At 35.7% G+C, this 19,295-nt stretch overlaps 1 protein-coding gene across 7 annotated transcripts in view; it reads right to left on the bottom strand.

Moving 5' to 3' along the window:
* shisa6b (shisa family member 6b) overlaps positions 1-19,295 on the bottom strand; it is a 101,947-nt gene that overhangs the window by 61,038 nt on the left and 21,614 nt on the right. For all 7 annotated transcript variants that reach the window (XM_058060976.2, XM_058060977.2, XM_058060979.2 and 4 more), the window contains exon 4: positions 18,483-18,581. In XM_058060976.2, coding sequence (XP_057916959.2) covers positions 18,483-18,581 — 99 coding nt within the window. The remainder of the gene's footprint in view (positions 1-18,482; positions 18,582-19,295) is intronic.

Raw genomic sequence — 19,295 nt, 5'->3', positions numbered from 1 at the left:
CTATCAGCGATATTTCAAGATAGAGGTTCACTGAGGCTGCACTGGCAACAACGTGGGGGCAATTTGCAGCTCTATTCATAACCGGAGCCAGAGGTGCGGTCGTCGAGGGTGATGGAGTGAAATGACAGCAAAGAGGTGTAGACATGACGGAGCGTTCTTGCCAAAAGGACTCGCTTTTCGAAGCCCAGCAGAGCTTCCATCTCAGCACGCCAAGTCTTTCACGTCCCACAAGACTTTCAAATTGGACCCTAATGCTTAGGCTGACAAGGTGTTGATCCCTCATTCCTCAAGCGTGTGCGCCCGCGTGAACAGCAGTGTGAAAAAAGGAAGCCCTGGGAATCCGACTGCTTTTTAAACAGGCACAGTCACGGCGTGCAGTTAAATATATGACAGTGTTAATAAAAACACATTTGAAGGTTTTAGCGGGGCCAGATTCAGTCAATTGGATTATCGAAACATTTATTTGCTGAAAGGAACCAAATGAAAGGTTTCTCGTTGTAGTTCATCAAGCATCAAATAAAGATAAATATGTTTGGTAAATAATTGCTCATGGGAAATTGGTCATGATTACAGATTCATTCATTAATTCATTCATTTTCTACCGCTTTTTCCTCACGAGGGTCACGGGGGATGCTGGAGCCTATCCCAGCTGTCTATGGGCAAGAGGCAGGGTACACCCTGGACTGGTCGCCAGCCAATCACAGGGCACATATAGACAAACAACCATTCACACTCACATTCATACCTATGGACAATTTGACCGCCGTTCTTAAATTCAGCTAGGAGGCTCCAAAACCTCCACTGGCTTCCCATTCCCCAACACATTTACTTCAAGGTTCTTCTCATAACCTACAAAGCCCTCCACGATCTGACGCCCCCATATCTCACAGACCTCCTCCATACACACAATCCCCGGCGTCCCCTTCGCTCCTCAGACTCCAACCTCCTGGCACTCCCCTGTAAGACCAAGCTCCGAACCTGGAGTGACAGAGCCTTCTCCATCGCTGCCCTCACCCTCTGGAACTCTTTGCCCCATTCACTCCGTGCTTGCCCTGATCAAAAAACAACTAAAAACCCACCTCTTTAAATCTGTTTTTAATGTCTAACTTTTTATATCTGACTGCTGTGCCCCGCCCCGCTTTTACTCTTATTTTAACTGTGCATTAACCAATGAATGTTGTATTTTAATGTATCTTTTACTCTGTTTACTTGCTTTTATTCAACTCCATTCTTCTGTAAAGTGTCTTTGAGTATTTTGAAAAGTGCTATACAAATAAAATGTATTATTATTATTATTATTATAATGAAATTGTGTCCCAATCAAGCGGTAAGGCAAAAGTGCTAAGTGGTGTACAGCACTAGAAGCATAATTGTTGACGCCACTCATGTTTTATTAGATATTTGCTCATTTGATACTCCATGTTTTGAATTGTTGGTTGTCGCCGGATATGACTAGCCGGCTAACACTGATATCTAATTTCACTGCAATCTATTGCATTTTATAAATTATTAGATAATGATGAGATAGTGACCATATTAGCCTGTTAATTGTAAGTTAGAAATTGTAAGTTTGTTTGCAGCACGGGCTGAGTGGTTAGCGCGCAGACCTCACAGCTCGGAGACCCGAGTTCAATTCCACCCTCGGCCATCTCTGTGTGGAGTTTGCATGTTCTCCCCGTGCATGCGTGGGTTTTCTCCGGGTACTCCGGTTTCCTCCCACATTCCAAAAACATGCTAGGTTAATTGGCCACTCCAAATTGTCCATAGGTATGAATGTGAGTGTGAATGGTTGTTTGTCTATATGTGCCCTGTGATTGTCTGGCCACCAGCCCAGGGTATACCCTGTCTTTTGCCCGCAGACAGCTGGGATAGGCTCCAGCACCCCTGCGACCCTCTTGAGGATAAGCAGTAGAAAATGAATGAATGAATGTTTTCAGCACACTACTATTACTATACCACTATTACTATTATTATTGTATTTCCAAGGAGTTCATATTTCATGCATGTGTGTCATCCTGCTACACCACATGCATCCCATAATCAGTTCACAGTTCCACATGTCCAAAAGGAGTAGGAAGAAGCAAAGCTGATTAAATCCTACCCCTCCATCTGGTACTTTTACAATCAATAACTGTTACATTTGTTCACTTCCTGCTTTCCATAATACAGTTTAAGTTTTTTTTTGTTTTTTTTTTATTATTATTATTTTTTTAATAATGCACCTCGTACCGAAGTAGGAGCTGATATGACCATCCAATGACATAATAGGTACCATAGTAACTGTCAATATAGTGATATATACATATAGCACATCATGACTGGTTATGGTAGTTAAAGCCTTTAACCCCATTCAATGTGTCCTACTATAAACAGATAAAAGATCCATTCAAGAGCTGAATAATTTCAATTTCAAGCCTCGTTATTTGACCAGTGCAAAAAGTGGTGGCAAGTAAACATTCAAATCCTGTATAAAATGGGAAATTTGTGTTTTCCCACACAATGGCAGATTGATGGTAGTCTGCATGACTGGGGCAGGGCCGGGGGAGCGACGTTATCCGCCTTTGCCAGTCTTGGTCTGTCCCTTGTCATTATGAATTATAGATTAGCCATGAGAGACGGATTTTGCCTTGCATGGAAGGTGGATAGAAAGCATCGGTCTTCTACTAGTCTACCTAATGTAGACTTTAGTTTATTTTTACAAGACTAGACTTTCACAAAAGATGCTTACTTTTGAACAAGAGTATACTTTGTTGCTGCCTCAATGTCAGCTATTTTTTATGACGCCCTTATTTTGTGTGCACAATTAGACAGGGTATAGCCCACAGAAGTCTTGTTTTGAGTTGAGAAGGTCCCTCAACTGTTGCCAACAGAGACGTGCTGTGCAAATAAATAAAGTTAGCCGTAGCCTGAGAAGAGGAGGTCTGACAGAGCATCAGTGCCAAGTTGCTGTGTTATTTCGACACCATGAATGTTATTATTATGTAATTATTCATCTTGGTGGTTCACACTCCTTTGCATGAAAGCACTGTGTTTCAAATGGTGCACTCAGCTGACCGCTCTTTTTTTTTGGAAGATTTTTTTAGCTATTGCGTTTTCGCTGGTGCATCGAAATTCGTCGTGGGGGTGCTGGAGCCTATCCCAGCTGTCTTTGGGCGAGAGGCGGGGTACACCCTGGATTGGTCGCCAGCCAATCACAGGGCACATATATGTAGACAAACAACCATTCACACTCACATTCATACCTATGGACAATTTGGAGTCGGCAATTAACCTAGCATGTTTTTGGAATGTGGGAGGAAACCGGAGTACCCGGAGAAAACCCACGCATGCACGGGGAGAACATGCAAACTCCACACAGAGATGGCCGAGGGTGGAATTGAACCCTGGTCTCCTGGCTGTGAGGTCTGCACGCTAACTACTCGACCGCCGTGCCGCCTGGCATCGAAATTAGAAAACTGAAATAAAAACATTTTATCCCGGGAGAATCTAAACGTTAGTCTCAGTTCCCAACCCGAATCTTCACTCTTAACCTCAACTTGGAGAACCTGATGATGATCCTGAACCAACTGACTCTGTGGAAAAGCCCAGAACTGAAGAATCTTATTCCGATTAGCCTGATCATCTGGAACCAATGAGGTTAGTTTTTTTATGGGCAATACTGTACAAAAAGTGCAAATTAAAATGAGACAAAATTTCGAAAAAAAAATCATCATAATGATACAAAAAGCATAACAGAAGGAATGGGTATCTATTGACAGATTGATTGCTCAGCCTTGGAGGAAGTGCCATCTAGTTATTTACGTGTTCACAAGGGAGTAATACAAGTCTAAAGAGTGGGAAAATTTGTGATAAAATCAATGTTATTTTAGAGCAGACCACAACATTTTTTCATCAGTCATATTCATTTTTGGACGAGATCCACGATGGAGCTGATTTCAAGTTGATAAATCTTCCTTTGAATAAAGAATTGCCCTGTGGATAAAAAACTGGAGGGCAAGCTTCATTTCTGTTTCTGTTTCCTCTGCATTTAACCGGTCGACACCATTTTTTTTTATTTAATGCTCCACTCCACAAAAACATAAATGCTTTGGTGTCCTAAATATTTACATTAAACATTTGCAACTTTGCTATAAATCTGCTTCAGCGTGGAACGAGTCCAAGTTGATTAGCATGCAGAACCCTGCTGATCGAAGATGATTAATAACAAATCTAAAGGCGGGAAATTAGCATGAAAACAGTGGCCACATTCCAACCGATGCATAAAATAGCTGCACTTAGTTTAATGAGCTACGATAAAAGTTGCCGTGCTGTGCGGCAAGCAGCATCTTGATTGATGCTCCACATTAGAGTTTTCTCCAAGGAAGGCCCCAAACAGGGTGCCACAGCAGCCTTGTCATAAGCGCTGTCCTCCTAGCTTCTCGCATGCAAGGCCTTCATATCGAGGAGCCTCTGAGGTAGAACATCCCCAAGGGTGCTGCATTGCAGAGTTTTGACTTATGGAAAAAATGATCAGAGTTTTAAAAAGGGTGGCGTCACGTGAAAGCCTCAGTTCAGTAAGCGATGAATAATTTCTCCCACATTTTGACTTTTGCTCCTGCCGCTTTCTCCAGTTCCACTGGGGGGGAAACATAAAGGACATCATGTCCTAAGGCATGCTCACAAACGCCTCACCATGGAGCAGTCATCAAAACTAAATGCTCTAGCTGTCTTCTGTCGATATGGAGGCGCAGCAGATATGAACCACTCCTAGAGGACCGAGCTCCTCACGCTATCTCTAACGTTGGGTCCAGGTACCCTGAGGAGGATGCTATTTGGGTGGTTTTAACTGTGAACCTTCACTCCCCAAAACTGGTGACAATAGATGAGGGTAAAGACGTGGGTAGATTAATATATTATTGGCAGCAATGAAGGAACATTTTATTTAATGTGTACTTTAAATGTTTATTTATATACAGTGTACTGTACATAGTAGCTATAGGCAACACGGGTGAAATCATTTTTTTTGAGGAGGAATTTGAAAAAAAACAGCAATTTCTATGTATTTTTATATGATATATTTTATTTCCTATATATATATATAGTTATTGTTAATGCATATTTGTATTCTATATATTGTAGCGATGAGTAGTGAAAAGTTATTTTTTTAGATTTGTAAAAGTTTTAATTCAAATTTAAAAAATGTGCAGTATTTTTGTATAATATTTGTATGTACATGTTTTATTTAATGTGTACTTTATATGTATATTTATATACAGCGTACTGTACATAGTAGCTATAGGCAGCACGGGTGAAATCTTTTTTTTGGGGGGGTAGACAGAATTTGAAAAAAACAGCAATTTATATGTATTTTTTATATGATATATTTTATTTCATATATATATATACATATATAGTTATTGTTAATGCATATTTGTATTCTATATATTGTAGCGATGAGTAGTGAAAAGTTATTTTTTTAGATTTGTAAAAGTTTTAATTAAAATTTTAAAAATCTGCAGACTTTGATAAGTATTTTTGTATAATATTTGTATGTACATGTTTAATTTAATGTGTACTTTAAATGTATATTTATATACAGTGTATACTGTATGAGCAGTATAGGTGAAACGTTTTTTTTTCCTCGAGTAGACAGAATTTAAAAAAATCTACAAAAAACACTTATATGTATTTTTATCTTATATGTTTTATATCATGTGTATAGTAATTTTAATGAATTTTATGGTACATTAAATAATTTAAAAAGTGAAAATGAGCACCATAATGTGGTAAAATAGCAGACAAATACCAATTTCTGCATTTGGACAGTATTAATTTAATGTGTGTACGGTGTATTTTGTTTTGGATCCAGTATTGTCATGTTTGCGTCACCCAGGTCTGCATAACGCCCCTCGCTGTTGGTTGGTCATCCGGCCACGTGGAGCTTCCCAGTGGTTCAGCTCTGTCTGCAGCGATTGCATGACTGCAGATGCTCCATTTTTCCCTCATTCATACTTGAAGTTTTCCACCTGTTTTTTTTCTAAAATGGATGTAGTTGAGATATTAGCTGACCTTCTGGTTACATATCTGCACAGCATATGTATATGGATACATGTGTTGCATAGTTGGTACCGGGACTCTGGTCCAGAGGTTTTAAAGGTTAACCCAGGGGTCGGCAACCCAAAATGTTGAAAGAGCTGCTTTGGACCGAAAAAAAAAAAAAAAACTATGTCTGGAGCCGCAAAAAATTAAAAAGCCTCAAAATGAAGGCAACACATGCTGTATGTATCTATATTAGCTATATATGGAGTAATAACTATAAAAACAATCTTCACTCGCTAAATGTACTGCAAAAAAAGGTCAGTAAGGATAATTCATAATGCCGCCTACAGAGAACATACTAACTCCTTATTTCTAAAATCACAAATACTTCAACTTGCTGATATAGTTCATCTTCAAACAGCTAAAATACTGCATAAGTGTCGGTATGGCCCCTTGTTGATTCAATGCCAAAGCATTTATCATGAAGGATGATGACCGCAACACTTAAACGGGATTTCAATTCCAAGTATAAACACACGGTGGTCGCTTTGAGTTTCCATTGTCCCTGCTTTTCTCCTGCAGCTTGCTCACGTTGACAAATGACTAGTTTGAAAGTGTCCACAGCAGAAGGACAACAATAAAAGCGCTTTCTTCCAACTGTATTTTTATTCTATTCCCACTCGTCTGACATCACTGTCATTGACTGTGTGTGGAAGTGTTGTTGTTCCGCAGTATACCCAAGAGGCTTGTCAGAAATCGTGGGGTGACTTGTCATTCACTGACCTCCACGTGTTTGTGCTCCATTAGCTTTTATAGAAAATGCTGCCAGGCATTTGGAGCCTTGTGTTAATTTTGCAAGGCAGGGAAGTTGTCAAACTCATTTCTCAGCTAAAGGACACCAAGGATTCCTTAATGAGCTGTGTGAATAAGGGTGAAGTGAAACAGCAAGCAGGTCTGATGGTGTTGGTCCTAAAGGTCCTCTTAGTCTTTATAAAACCTCCTTGATATTTTCCCATCCTCAGCTACTGCTTAAAGTCTAATGTACTGTATAATGGGAATATCACACATAAGTGAACTGGTAAGGAAAAACTCCTCTACCACTCTTTTCATTTGTGTCCAAATCCTTGATACAGTTTGAATATTCAGTAGCTGGAGCTTCTGAGACTGAGCAAAGAGCAGAGTCCAGTCAGTTTTTTTTGTTTGAGAAACCTTGCATTTTTTTGGCCCTGTTTTGCTCTCTCTGGGACCTTATTAGCACATCCATATTGGTTATTCCACAAAGTGCTAAGCTAGCAGGTCACCCGTGCCACCTGGCCATGAATTTGTATGAGCGGGTATACCTGGTTGTGGGACGCTGTCAGAAACAACGGACAATGGATTTAAGGATTCGTTACACTCGCTAAATGTACTGCAAAAAAGGTCAGTAAGGATAATTCATAATGCCGCCAACAGAGAACATACTAACTTATTTCTAAAATCACAAATACTTCAACTTGCTGATATAGTTCATCTTCAAACAGCTAAAATAATACATAAGGCTAAAAATAACCAATTAGCTAAAAATGTCATCCAATACTTCTCTACAAGAGAGGAGAAATATGATCTCAGGGAAGAAGTACATTTGAAACACTTCTATGCTAGGACTACGTTAAAAAGCCATAGCATTTCAGTATGTGGAATCAAACTATGGAATGGATTGAGTAAGGACCTCAAACAATGCACAACGATGAGCCAATTCAAGAAACAATACAAGCAGTTGATGTTTGCTAAATACAAGGATGAAGAGTCTTGAACCAGTCATGATGTGCTATATATATCACTATATTGACACTTACTATGGTACCCATTATGTCATTGGATGCTCATATTGTGGAAAAAAAACACACAAAAAACTTAAACTATATTATGAAAGCAGGAAGTGAACAAATGTAACAGTTATTGATTGTAAAAGTACCAGATGGAGGGGTAGGATTTAATAAGCTTTGCTTCTTCCTACTCCTTTTGGACATGTGGAACTGTGAACTGATTATGGGATGCACTCTATTGTAATCTGATGCATGTTCAAATGAAATAAAACCATTACCATTACCATTACCATTACCATTACCATTACCATTACCATTACCATTACATTTGTATGAGCGGGTATACCTGGTTGTGTTACGCTGTCAGAAACAACAGACAATGGATTTAAGGATTCGTTCCAAAAGGTTGTCTGAGCCTTGTTAACTGTGCTAGTCCAAGAAAGTCGGTTCAGAATCAACTTTTTAAAACATTGAAAACAACATTATTCAAAGCTAAAAAGTATATCGTGCAACATGAAAGACGTGAGCCGTGATGAGTCAATAGACAAATAATGGCGGATCACAAAATTGCTTTTCCTTTTCCTTACTGGCGCTTGCAAAGCTTGCAAAAAAGGTCAGTAAGGATAATTCATAATGCTGCCTACAGAGAACATACTAACTCCTTATTTCTAAAATCACAAATACTGATGAAAATATAAGCTGGAAAACCTCATATTACAAATATACAACATAAGGTGGACAGAAATATTTCAGTATTGAACAAAGCAAAATTTGTTCTTAATCAGAAATCACTCCACACTCTTTATTGCTCTCTGGTTCTACCATATCTTACTTATTGTGTGGAAATATGGGCTAATAACTATAAAAGCAATCTTCACTCGCTTAAATGTACTGCAAAAAAGGTCAGTAAGGATAATTCATAATGCCGCCTACAGAGAACATACTAACTCCTTATTTCTAAAATCACAAATACTTCAACTTGCTGATATAGTTCATCTTCAAACAGCTAAAATAATGCATAAGGCTAAAAACAACCAATTAGCTAAAAATGTCATCCAATACTAGGCAAAGATCACATGCTTTGAACCATTTGTGTGATGGAAATACCAACGATTTCTGAACCTAGAGATTTACATGACATTACGGTAATACAAGGAAGCGCATCACAGCGCCTCTGAGAAGACGGGGCTTTCGCAGAGAACAGAGCGAGCCAGTGTGATGAAGCAGGACGGCGAAGTAAGCTTTATGTGAGACAGTTCTCCAGAACAGTGCTATTTTATCAGACTTGTGTGTTTGTTACTGTTTGTTTTGATTACAAACATGTTGGAGGAGGTCGTTACACAGCTGATTCAAGGAGGGAGGAAATCATCTGAATCCCAGGAAGTAGCAAATAAATATTTGAAATTGTAATGGTAATGGTTTTATTTCATTTGAACATGCATCAGATTACAATTGAGTGCATCCCATAATCAGTTCACAGTTCCACATGTCCAAAAGGAGTAGGAAGAAGCAAAGCTTATTAAATCCTACCCCTCCATCTGGTACTTTTACGATCAGTAACTGTTACATTTGTTCACTTCCTGCTTTCCTAATATATATATATATATATTTTTATTATTATTTTAATACATTTTATTTTTGTCACATACCGAAGTACGAGGTGATATGACCATGCAATGACATAATGGGTACCATAGTAAGTGTCAATATAGTGATATATATAGCACATCATGACTGGTTCAAGACTCTTCATCCTTGTATTTAGCAAACATCAACTGCTTGTATTGTTTCTATTTTTTTACTAATATCATTTTTTTTATTTTGATTAATTTTAATTTTTTTAATTTTTTCAGCCAAAGAGATATTTTTATGGTAATTTTAATGGTTTTATTTCATTTGAACATGCATCAGATTACAATTGAGTGCATCCCATAATCAGTTCACAGTTCCACATGTCCAAAAGGAGTAGGAAGAAGCAAAGCTTATTAAATCCTACCCCTCCATCTGGTACATTTACAATCAGTAACTGTTACATTTGTTCACTTCCTGCTTTCCATAATACAGTTTAAGTTTTTTTTTTGTTTGTTTGTTTGCTTTTTTTTTTAATAATGTACCTTGTACCAAAGTACGAAGTTATTTTTTTGTTGTTGTTTGTATCGCATTTTGCTTGGTTTGTTGTATTTTTAATGTTTTTATGTTCAAAATAAACTATTAAACTAAAAATCTCAAGTATTTATTTGCTACTTCCTGGGATTCCTCCCTCCTTGAATCAGCTGTGTAACGACTTCCTCCTATATATACCACATACATACTATATATACATTTTTTTTGTTGGTATTTAGTATTACTCTAGATAGAACCCATTGTTGTCCTGCAAGTCAAATAGTTTGCTCATCTTTGGTCTAAGACTAAATGGAGGAATACACGTGTGGATATTTAGAGGATAATTCATGTACTACATAGGTTGTAGAGAGTGCAGGCCTCTTCACTACTTCATAAAAAAATGAAGGAAACAAAACAGACTGGTTTAAAGACAAATGGCTGCATGTGAAAGAATCACTTCTGTAGAAGTGTAGAAGCTTGGTGGAGATTACCTATAACCAAGACTGACAAGATGGAAAAATAACTTTCAACTTTCAAACATTTGATGAATGAGGGCATGCGAGTTGCAAACTAACAGCATCAGTCATGAGAATTCTCTCTCCATCCATCTGCAAGCACAGCTTTGCTCTCTTTAAACACTCGGCAGTGCAGAGAAATATGTGTGCAAATGTGACATTGATTTACAGTGCAGTTTTGCCCCGTGACGGTGAGTGAATATAAACATGCGCCAAACTTCCTCTGTGACAATAACAATTAATTTCATCCTGCAATTGGGCTTTAGTTTGCATGGGCATGGAGCAAAAATGGGAAGCAGCATGGACACTGCCTTCAAAGAAGGGATCTATATATTTTTAACCCCTTTTCATTCTTGCATGTTTTGGATATAATGCTGAAAATAGTCATGTCTAAAGTACATGTATTGTATGCAGCACTGGTTGGCTGCATATAACTGCAGTTGTACAGAACATACTGAAGATGCAGTCTGGAGCTTGCAAAAAAGGTCAGTAAGGATAATTCATAATGCCGCCTACAGAGAACATACTAACTCCTTATTTCTAAAATCACAAATACTGATGAAAATATAAGGTGGAAACCTCATATTACAAATATACAACATAAGGTGGACAGAAATATTTCAGTATTGAACAAAGCAAAATTTGTTCTCAATCAGAAATCACTCCACACTCTTTATTGCTCTCTGGTTCTACCATATCTTACTTATTGTGTAGAAATATGGACTAATAACTATAAAAGCAATCTTCACTCGCTAAATGTACTGCAAAAAAGGTCAGTAAGGATAATTCATAATGCCGCCTACAGAGAACATACTAACTCCTTATTTCTAACATCACAAATACTTCAACTTGCTGATATAGTTCATCTTCAAACAGCTAAAATAATGCATAAGGCTAAAAATAACCAATTAGCTAAAAATGTCATCCAATACTTCTCTATAAGAGAGGAGAAATATGATCTCAGGGAAGAAGTACATTTGAAACACTTCTATGCTAGGACTACGTTAAAAAGCCATAGCATTTCAGTATGTGGAATCAAACTATGGAATGGATTGAGTAAGGACCTCAAACAATGCACAACGATGAGCCAATTCAAGAAACAATACAAGCAGTTGATGTTTGCTAAATACAAGGATGAAGAGTCTTGAACCAGTCATGATGTGCTATATATATCACTATATTGACACTTACTATGGTACCCATTATGGCATTGGATGCTCATATCACCTCCTACTTCGGTACATAACAAATAAAAAACAAAAAAAAACTTAAATTATATTAGGAAAGCAGGAAGTGAACAAATGTAACAGTTACTGATTGTAAAAGTAGCAGATGGAGGGGTAGGATTTAATAAGCTTTGCTTCTTCCTACTCCTTTTGGACATGTGGAACTGTGAACTGATTATGGGATGCACTCAATTGTAATCTGATGCATGTTCAAATGAAATAAAACCATTACCATTACCATTACCATTACCATTACCATTACCATTACCATTACCATTAACCTCCAGGGCAGCATACTGGCTACCCAGAGATTGTGTCCAACCACAGTGCATCTTTCTGGGCCAGGTTCCATGTTGCATTGCAAGCTCATTCATTCAAGATGTCTGGTCTGGTCTGGTACCCCATGTCACACCATGGAAACATGTGACTTGTAGACTAGTGTGGGTGCAGTGGGTGCAGCTTAAATACGGTATAGTGAGTTAACAAGATGTTATTGCAATTCAAATTTTGCAATGTATCTTTTCGATAGTAATTGATAGCCTCGATCTAAAGGAAGCATATCCTCCAAAGGCCAATAGCGGCACAACAAAACTGTATCCTCATTTGAAGGCAGACCTTTGATGCAACTCTTGTATTGGATCTCATTAAATGGTGTAGGTGTGTCTTATGGGGGTTGCATGTCTGTGATGGAGTACGCTATGAAGCAAACATCCTTGAAAAGAGAGAAAAGCATTGCTTGGAGTAGATTTAGGCTGGGAGGCTGACATGAGGGAAAGTAATTCTCGGGCTTTAAATTAGGACTTGCGTTTTTCCTCGCCAGCACTCCCGTCTGATCTGCTTGTTTGGTAATATCAGAAAGCAGATGTGAGGCATTCAGCTGATGTGATGTTGTGATGTTAGTACCTAGTAACCTCACCTGTCCTCCCCATGGCTTATACAGGCTCGCACACACACACAATGAGCTTGCTATATAACATATAGCATATGGAATATAGCATAATATATATAATTAACAAGCAAACACATTCTCCTGTATCTTCCTGTATCATTTAATAGACCATAACATGCACCATATTGAATCAAGCTGGAAGACTATACTATGGCGACAAAACCTGATTTATCATGTGGCAAAAATGAACACAATCTGTGCAAAAAAAAAACAAACAGCATGCAGTGAAAGAGGAAAATGAATATGAATATGTGTTTGCAGTTTTCCTTTCCAGCTTTGTTACCCTCAGCCAGAGCAAACCAAGCTGCGTAAACCTCTTCAAAAAATAATGAAGCTCTGCTATGATTTATATTCAACCTGACTGCTTACTTAGTCTTAACCTCATTCCGACTCCATCTCATCAGCGAGCAAATCCCCCCAAGTTAACCAGCTTGGATGAATGATATAGGATTCATCCACCAATCCTGGATGAGTGAAACAATAAAGCGTCAGATGAAGTCATTAAACCACAACTACCCAGTCATAAAACTAAAAAAATAAACGGATGCTGATGTGGAAATTTTAAGGGGCCTTTTTTTCTAAAAATATAATTAAATTAAAGAATAAAATATTGAAAATAGTTGTAACCTAGCGATAGTTTGTTTTACAATTTAATATTGTAATATTATTGACAATAATGTTGTGGGGTGGGAAAGGAGTAGCATAAAGTTAAAATAATAAAAAAAAATACAATTTATTAAAGCTGCAATATCATAACAAAACAAAATACATTATATATATTTTTTTTAATTGTTATGTTATGAGAAAATTCTATGAGAAATTTGAGAAAAAGAAAGTTGAAATAATTGAAAAATACAGCAGAAATGAAACAAAAACAACTGTAATTTTACAAGAATAAAATCCAAATATTGAAAATAGTTGTAATCTAGCGATATTTTGTTTTACAATTTAATGTTGTAAGATTATTGACAATAATGTTGTGAAGTTATGGGGGGGAAGAAAAAATACATTTTATTAAAGCTGCGATATCTTAACAGAACAAAATACATTTTTTTAGAAAATTTGTTGTGTTATGAGAAAATGTTATGAGAATAAAGCCAAAATATTATCCGAATAAAATCATAATTATGAGTAGAAAATTGAGAAGAAAAAGTTGAAATAATTGGAAAAAAACCAGCAGAAATTAAACAAAAACAACTGTAATTTTACAAGAATAAAATCCAAATATTGAAAATAGTTGTAATTTAGCGATATTTTGTTTTACAATTTAATGTTGTAAGATTATTGACAATAATGTTGTGAAGTTATGAGGGGGAAGAAAAAATACATTTTATTAAAGCTGCAATATCTTAACAGAACAAAATACATTTTTTTTAGAAAATTTGTTGTGTTATGAGAAAATGTTATGAGAATAAAGCCAAAATATTATCCGAATAAAATCATAATTATGAGTAGAAAATTGAGAAGAAAAAGTTGAAATAATTGGAAAAAAACCAGCAGAAATTAAACAAAAACAACTGTAATTTTACAAGAATAAAATCCAAATATTGAAAATAGTTGTAATTTAGCGATATTTTGTTTTACAATTTAATGTTGTAAGATTATTGACAATAATGTTGTGAAGTTATGAGGGGGAAGAAAAAATACATTTTATTAAAGCTGCAATATCTTAACAGAACAAAATACATTTTTTTTAGAAAATTTGTTGTGTTATGAGAAAATGTTATGAGAATAAAGCCAAAATATTATCCGAATAAAATCATAATTATGAGTAGAAAATTGAGAAGAAAAAGTTGAAATAATTGAAAAAAAACAGCAGAAATTAAACAAAAACAATTGTAATTTTACAAGAATAAAATCCAAATATTGAAAATAGTTGTAATCTAGCGATATTTTGTTTTACAATTTAATGTTGTAAGATTATTGACAATAATGTTGTGAAGTTATGGGGGGGAAGAAAAAATATATTTTATTAAAGCTGCAATATCTTAACAGAACAAAATACATTTTTTTAGAAAATTTGTTGTGTTATGAGAAAATGTTATGAGAATAAAGCCAAAATATTATCCGAATAAAATCATAATTATGAGTAGAAAATTGAGAAGAAAAAGTTGAAATAATTGAAAAAAAACAGCAGAAATTAAACAAAAACAATTGTAATTTTACAAGAATAAAATCCAAATATTGAAAATAGTTGTAATTTAGCGATATTTTGTTTTACAATTTAATGTTGTAAGATTATTGACAATAATGTTGTGAAGTTATGAGGGGGAAGAAAAATACATTTTATTAAAGCTGCAATATCTTAACAGAACAAAATACATTTTTTTTAGAAAATTTGTTGTGTTATGAGAAAATGTTATGAGAATAAATCCAAAATATTATCAGAATAAAATCATAATTATGAGTAGAAAATTGAGAAGAAAAAGTTGAAATAATTGAAAACAAACAGCAAAAATGAAACAAAAACAACTGTAATTTTACAAGAATAAAATCCAAATATTGAAAATAGTTGTAATCTAGCGATATTTTGTTTTACAATTTAATGTTGTAAGATTATTGACAATAATGTTGTGAAGTTATAGGGGGAAAGGAGTAGCATAAAGTTTATATAATAAAGAAAAAATACATTTTATTAAAGCTGCAATATCATAAGAGAACAAAGTAATTTTTTTTTTAGAAAATGTGTTATGTTATGACAAAATGTTATGACAATAAAGCCAAAATATTATCAGAATAAAATCATAATTGTGAGTAGAAAATTGAAATAAAGAAAGAAAGTTGAAATCATTGGAAAAAAACAGCAGAAATGAAACAAAAACAACTGTAATTTTACAAGAATAAAATCCAAATATTGAAAATAGTTGTAATCTAGCGATATTTTTGTGATACTGTTGGGAAGTTATGGGGGGAAAGGAGTAGCATACAGTTAAAATAATTTAAAAAATACATTTTATTAAAGCAGCAATATCATAACAGAACTAAATACATTATATATTTTTTTAGAAAATTTGTTATGTTATGAGAAAATGAAAATTTGTTATGTTATGAGAAAATGTTATGAGAATAAAGCCAAAATATTATCCAAATAAAATCATAATTATGAGTAGAAAATTGAGAAGAAAAAGTTTAAATAATTGAAAAAAAACAGCAAAAAGTAAACAAAAACAACTGTAATTTTACAATAAACAAGCCAAAATATGTCTTCCCTCTGTAAATTATTTCTTGTTAAAATATATTTTGCAGGCAAAAAAAAACACAAATTTGGACACCTTAGGTGGATAACATAAACATTTCATCCAGCCTAATCCTGTTTGTGTGTCTTCATGGATTTCATGGAGATGGAGGGAAACCGGCAGCCTTTTCCCTTTTTTGCTCCTTCTAACACTGTGCCGAATACGCATGAAAAAAATATCCTTCTGGGCATGAAAATAGCAGACGTGAATAAAACCAATTCCCACACAAATCTATACACAACATTCTCATGACTTTTTTTTCTATTGACATTTGTTGACATACATATATTGGATTTTTTTATACATATTTTTGGTATTTAGAAAAAGCATTTTATCTGTGACAATATTTGGGGATTTGGAGGAGTACTCCTGGCATAGATCCCGGTCATAGATCCTGCATGTGTCCAATTTTTCTTCCCATGTTTTCAATGAATGAAGTGCAGCCAGACCTTCATTAGCCACGTGGCTGCGGCAGGAAGACACCACACTGCTTTGTCTTTGCATGTTGATGGTTCCTTCCTGTTCCTCCTTTTTTCGTCTGCTAAGCTACTTTCGTTCAATTTAGTCTTTTAGTTTTTGTTTGTATGGAGTATTGTGGATGCATTGACCTTGCCATTTTTGTTAGTCTTTGTACTGTGCCTCTGTACGCGTTGTATTAAGAAATGGCCCTGCCCACAGTAAATCAAATCAACTTTATTTGTATAGCACTTTTCCTGCAAAGACATGCAACACAAAGTGCTTTACAGAATTAAAAACAATTACCACAATTAAAAGGAAAAACAAATACTATGTGAAACATAACACATAACACAGCCTTACACGACGTGCTAGGTGCACACAAACGTCGGGATATAACCCAGCTACGGCTTACTCCACCACAGTCGGCCAATACCTATAACGGGTACCAAATTCCATACCCATCCCTATTTCCATATACAGTATACAGAGTATATATACAAATTAGGGTGCATCAAATTTGAATGGGAATTTTTTAATTCATAATATCAATTTGGCTGGCATTCCATTTTTTTTTAATGAACATAAAAATATCTTGCAAAGTTTTGAGGAAATCCATTGAGATTTAGGGGTGCCACCTCACACATAAACTTTTATAAAATTTCGGAAAATGCGCAATTTCTAGTCTAATTGCCAAAAAGTTGAGGTGGAAATGTTGAGTACAATGAACTTCTATACAGCATCATTTTCTATAGGGTTATCAAAGGGGGCCCAGACCAAAGACCAAGCTGCGATGCTAGTCTGAAAGGAACTAGTTGTTGTGTGCCTAAAATAATAAATGGACAAGTGTATATCACATTATGTAGGACTACAGTACTACTCTCAATGGCATTAGTAATACTGTCTACTCTATATTACTGTTGTTGATGTTATGCTTGCTCAGCTATTAGCTAACTGTCATTAGCAAACTGTAGCTAGCTAATGTTAGCTACAGTAGAGGCAATGAGCACTAAACAGTGCCTAAAATAATAAATGGACAAGTGTATATCAGATTATGTAGGACTACAGTACTACTCTCAATAAATATGAGGCATCAGTATTACTGTCTACTCTATATTACTCTTTTTGATGTTATGCTTGCTCAGCTATTAGCTAACTGTCATTAGCAAACTGTAGTTAGCTAATGTTAGCTACAGTAGAGGGAATGAGCACTAAACAGTGCCTAAAATAATAAATGGACAAGTGTATATCAGATTATGTAGGACTACAGTACTACTCTCAATAAATATGAGGTATCAGTAATATTGTCTACTCTATATTACTCTTGTTGATGTTATCCTTGCTCAGCTATTAGCTAACTGTCATTAGCAAACTGTAGCTAGCTAATGTTAGCTACAGTAGTGGCAATGAGCACTAAATACCTATAAATATGACTACAAATCATTCAAATTACAAAGACAAAACCACAAATTTGCTAGTAATATGTAATATGTGTATAAATACCAACAACAAAAACATAAATATCTCCTTAGAGTTCTTGAGCTGCAGTCTTTGCTGACCTCAAATCTCCATGGCGACCATTGAACTGTTCACCACTTTATTCCACAAAAACACCCCTATATTATCATGTATTGGAAAAATATTTTCTATGTGTTGTTTCTACATATATTGGAACACTTTTAGTACCCAGTCATATCAAAATTCAGTAATTGTGTTTTTTGATGCACCCTAATACACATACATATAGTGTATACTATACTGTAGCCACAACCTGCATCCTCACTCTGGTACAAACATTCCAGCAAAACAGGATCAAGCGAAAGGGGCTCGCTCCTTGCAACGTCCCATACGGTGACACACACCATGTACGATTTGTGGAGCCAAAATGGATGAGAATAAATCAGAAGAACTTGGCCAACATAGATGAAAACTTAACAAAGTATTACCCAAGGCATAGTTTTGGTGTCTCACTAATGGCTCCGTGTGTGCAAGGATGTGGAGGATGAATGTGCAGAACTTCACGTTTCTCCACCCTCATCATTGCTGTTTGTTGTGTGCAAACTCAAGACACATTTGACTTCAATGATTGGCTCTCTTTTGATTCAGCAATACACACATTGTGACGTCTTCAGTCACGCATTGTCCGGTAATCTGAGAAATACAAAGTGTGTTACCTTTCTGATGCCCGCGCCCCAACGTCACAAACCCAGAGGAGATGAAGTTATGAAGGTCTGCTCCTCCACTGCTACGGACGCTCTCTTTGCCATAGTGACCTGTTGGAATACAAATACACAACATACATGTCTTGAATAAACATGATTGCAATCAGAAGTGAATACCATTCATAACACTTGCATCCATTCTAGGGAAAGCTACAAAATCTCTGCAGTTTTGGTCAATACTGGAACCAAAACTATTCATCAATGATATCTCTAAAGTCACGAAAGACTTAAAGCTGGTATTATTTGCGAATGATACCACTGTTTTTTGTTCTGGAGGGAGTACAGACAAAATCAGAGAAGAAATGGTCACACTAAAAAGATGCTTTGATGATAATAGATTGTCCTTGAACCTAAATAAAACTAAAATCATGCTGTTTGCTAACAGCAGAAAGGACACGTACCAACAAATACAAATAGACGACATAGACATTGAAAAGGTGAAGGAAAATACATTTCTGGGATATCACAATAGATAAAAAAATATGAGCTGGAAACCTCATATTACAAATATACAACATAAGGTGGACAGAAATATTTCAATATTGAACAAAGCAAAATTTGTTCTCAATCAGAAATCACTCCACACTCTTCATTGCTCTCTGGTTCTACCATATCTTACTTATTGTGTGGAAATATGGGTTAATAACTATAAAAGCAATCTTCACTCGCTAAATGTACTGCAAAAAAGGTCAGTAAGGATAATTCATAATGCCGCCTACAGAGAACATACTAACTCCTTATTTCTAAAATCACAAATACTTCAAC

The sequence above is a fragment of the Doryrhamphus excisus genome, linkage group LG2, assembly GCF_037039965.1.
Source record: "Doryrhamphus excisus strain RoL-2023G ecotype Guam linkage group LG2, RoL_Dexc_Guam_v1.1, whole genome shotgun sequence".
Classification (NCBI taxonomy): domain Eukaryota; kingdom Metazoa; phylum Chordata; class Actinopteri; order Syngnathiformes; family Syngnathidae; genus Doryrhamphus; species Doryrhamphus excisus.
This window is presented reverse-complemented; position numbering and strand designations above follow the sequence as displayed.